Below are 2,647 nucleotides of genomic sequence, written 5' to 3'. Positions count from 1 at the left end.
TAACAGATCCATTACAACATCGCTGCCGCTCAGCAGCTCCAATCAACTCAAGCCAACAAACATGGCCGCTCCAACTTCACGTCTTTCGCCGCTGGCGAACAAGTCCTCCTCCACAAGTCGGCGGTACCCGCCCATGCATTCGCACCCGTACGATTGGAATGTCCTCCAACGTCAAGCTACGCAGTGCTTGGCACGACCCCTTTACCGTCCTCCGCGCTGCCAGTCCAACCAACTACAAACTCGATCTGCCCGACTCATGGCAGATCCATCCAACATTCTACGTGAACTCAAACGGTATTTACCCCCATTATCTACGCCCGATGAAGCGACGGCAAACGATCCTCTGGATCCCGCGGCGGCTCTTCTTCCTCTTCCGCCGCCATCGACTTCTCCTCCTCCGAAGGAGCCCCAGGCGTCACCACCCGCAACATTGGCGCCACCACTTGCTGTGGCGCCGCAACCACCCGCGCCCGATAATCTGCGGCTGCTTGCCGCTCCGCCGCTGTCAATTTACCATCCCGCCCCGGCGGCGGATTGTACGCCCCACATAAGGATTCGCCGGCCGTACCACCGACAATCGCGCTGCCACGTGCGCAGCCGTTGCCTGTATCTGCGCATCTTCGCGCGCCCACGTCGAGGAACTCGCCGTCGGCGAAGCCCATATGCTCGACCAGGCGCTCGTAGGGAGCACCGAAATCCCGCTTGGCGACAACCGTGCCCCTTGCACTTGCACTTGCGCCGCCGCCGACATCGCCGCTTGCCCCCTAGGTGGTGAGCGCCCCGACATCCCCGATTGCCCACGCGACCGCGATCGTGGGATCGCGATGGACAGCGACGGGTCGGCAGTTCGCTGTGCGAGTCAGACCAACTACAACTTGGCATTTAGAGGATTATATCAAGCAACACTTACCTCAGGTTCGCGGGTGGCGATCCGCGCGACAGACTGAGCGTCGAAACGCCCATGCTTCTGTCCATGCCGCCCACTGCCTTGTCCGACAAGCGTCTACACAAACGCTGCAAGGTACTCAAGCATTGTTTCATCATTGCAAAGCTCGATCCGCCCCACGTCCACAGTCCAGCGCTCCAGGCGCCCCCGTTCATGCAACTAACACATGGCACCCTTGAACTCATCAAACCGGTGAAAACTCACCCTCGCCAGCTACATACATTCCACGGCAAGCAGCATCCACAACACCTGCAACTCAAACGATTGGACGCTTACAAACAAGCGCAGGTACCGTTCCACACCGGCAGAATTGGCCGTCTGGTATCTCCAATCGTCGCGAGATTCGTCGAACTCGCCCACGACTGTCAAACAGCGCGTAACATCGCGCACGTACCCCAAGTCCACGCCACCTCACACGGCAGGCGTGAAGATCCGAGAGCGATCCCAGTGGAACGCCAACTCTCGCTCGAACGCTTCGTCTCGGGCGAGGCCGGTCCGCTCCGGTCCACCAAATTCGGCTTTCGCATTGGATTCCGTCTTTACGGAGGCTCCCTTGCCGCTCGCCTTTCCTTGCTTTCCCCCGACGCCTGCAGCGTTGGAATGTCCCCCATCACCTGATGGTGTCCCAGTCACACCTTACTCGCTGCTTCTGCAGCCTCCTTGACTGCATTGTCAGCCGCTGCCATCGCTTTGGCCTCTTCGGTGCGCTTTGCCTTAGACTTCACCACTTCAGCTGCTCTTGCCCTCTTGGCGGTCTGCTCACGTACCAAGTGCTGCTCAAGCAGCTTCTACACACCTTCGTCGCCCACTGTCTCATGGCGCTTTTCACCAAGTCTGCAGCCGCTTGCTACTCAAGCTATTCGCGCTTCACGGCCGCCTTCGCGTCCTCCCTCGGTGCCACTCCGTCGTCGTCATCCGACTCAGCTATGACGTCCACTATCTACACTTGCTGCTCCGCCGCTTCAGTCTCTTCCACGTTGTCGTCGACGTCCTCGGCGATTCTTGCCTTCGTCTGCCATCTCCAATCTTAACTGTCACGTCACAGTTCCTTCTCATTTCTGACCACGTGATGATGGCACGTTCTGTCTAAGTAGGGGATGGTGTAACCGTGCCCATCATCGTGTTCCCAACTGGATGACTAGTCGACACCTCTTCAGTCCAAAGTGTCCTTTTGCAGACCAACATGTCTTCTTGCGCAACCCAGGAGTTCTTCCGACGATACATCAATGGTTGGTTGCGCATAGCTTAGTGATAGCGTGGTAGTCTTAAAGCTATCAATTCGTTCTTGATCCTATGCCCCAACGCTAAACTAACTTCGCATTGCGACATCTACTTTAGAGACACTTGGGCAAGGATAGCGCGCCGCCATCGCATGGTCTAGTTTGGCACTACAATAAAACACCGCGTTTGCCGAAAATCCATCGACAAACACCCCTGTTAAGCCAACCATGCTCGGAAAACCAGCCAAAAAAACCTGTAATCAAACTGAAACCATACGATCCATAAAATCACCTCTAAATAGTGCATGGATTTACTAAAAAGAGTGGTATTGTGCTTTTCACATATTTTGCCCGTTGTTTTAGCTCCTAAAACCATCCAAAGTTTAACCTAAACTGAAGTTGCACTCGACGTAAAAGTAAGCTTCCCCACCGTTCTGTCATTGGCTGATCTAAAACTTGCGTTGTTTTACTAAAACTACTT

At 55.5% G+C, this 2,647-nt stretch overlaps 1 protein-coding gene across 1 annotated transcript; it reads left to right on the top strand.

The window, feature by feature from the left end:
- Positions 1 to 61: 61 nt before the first annotated feature.
- On the top strand, positions 62 to 1,977 carry H257_07715 (hypothetical protein; the record flags this gene model as incomplete). The annotated part of the gene is made up of 5 exons (XM_009833342.1): positions 62 to 536; positions 598 to 838; positions 916 to 1,234; positions 1,320 to 1,540; positions 1,602 to 1,977. The coding sequence occupies 5 exons, from the start codon at positions 62 to 64 to the stop codon at positions 1,975 to 1,977; spliced, it is 1,632 nt and encodes a 543-aa protein (XP_009831644.1).
- Positions 1,978 to 2,647: the final 670 nt, after the last annotated feature.

The sequence above is a fragment of the Aphanomyces astaci genome (genome assembly GCF_000520075.1).
Source record: "Aphanomyces astaci strain APO3 unplaced genomic scaffold supercont1.16, whole genome shotgun sequence".
NCBI classification, from domain to species: domain Eukaryota; phylum Oomycota; class Saprolegniomycetes; order Saprolegniales; family Verrucalvaceae; genus Aphanomyces; species Aphanomyces astaci.
The sequence above is the reverse complement of the archived record's forward strand: the minus strand, read 5'-3'. Positions and strand labels throughout refer to the sequence as shown.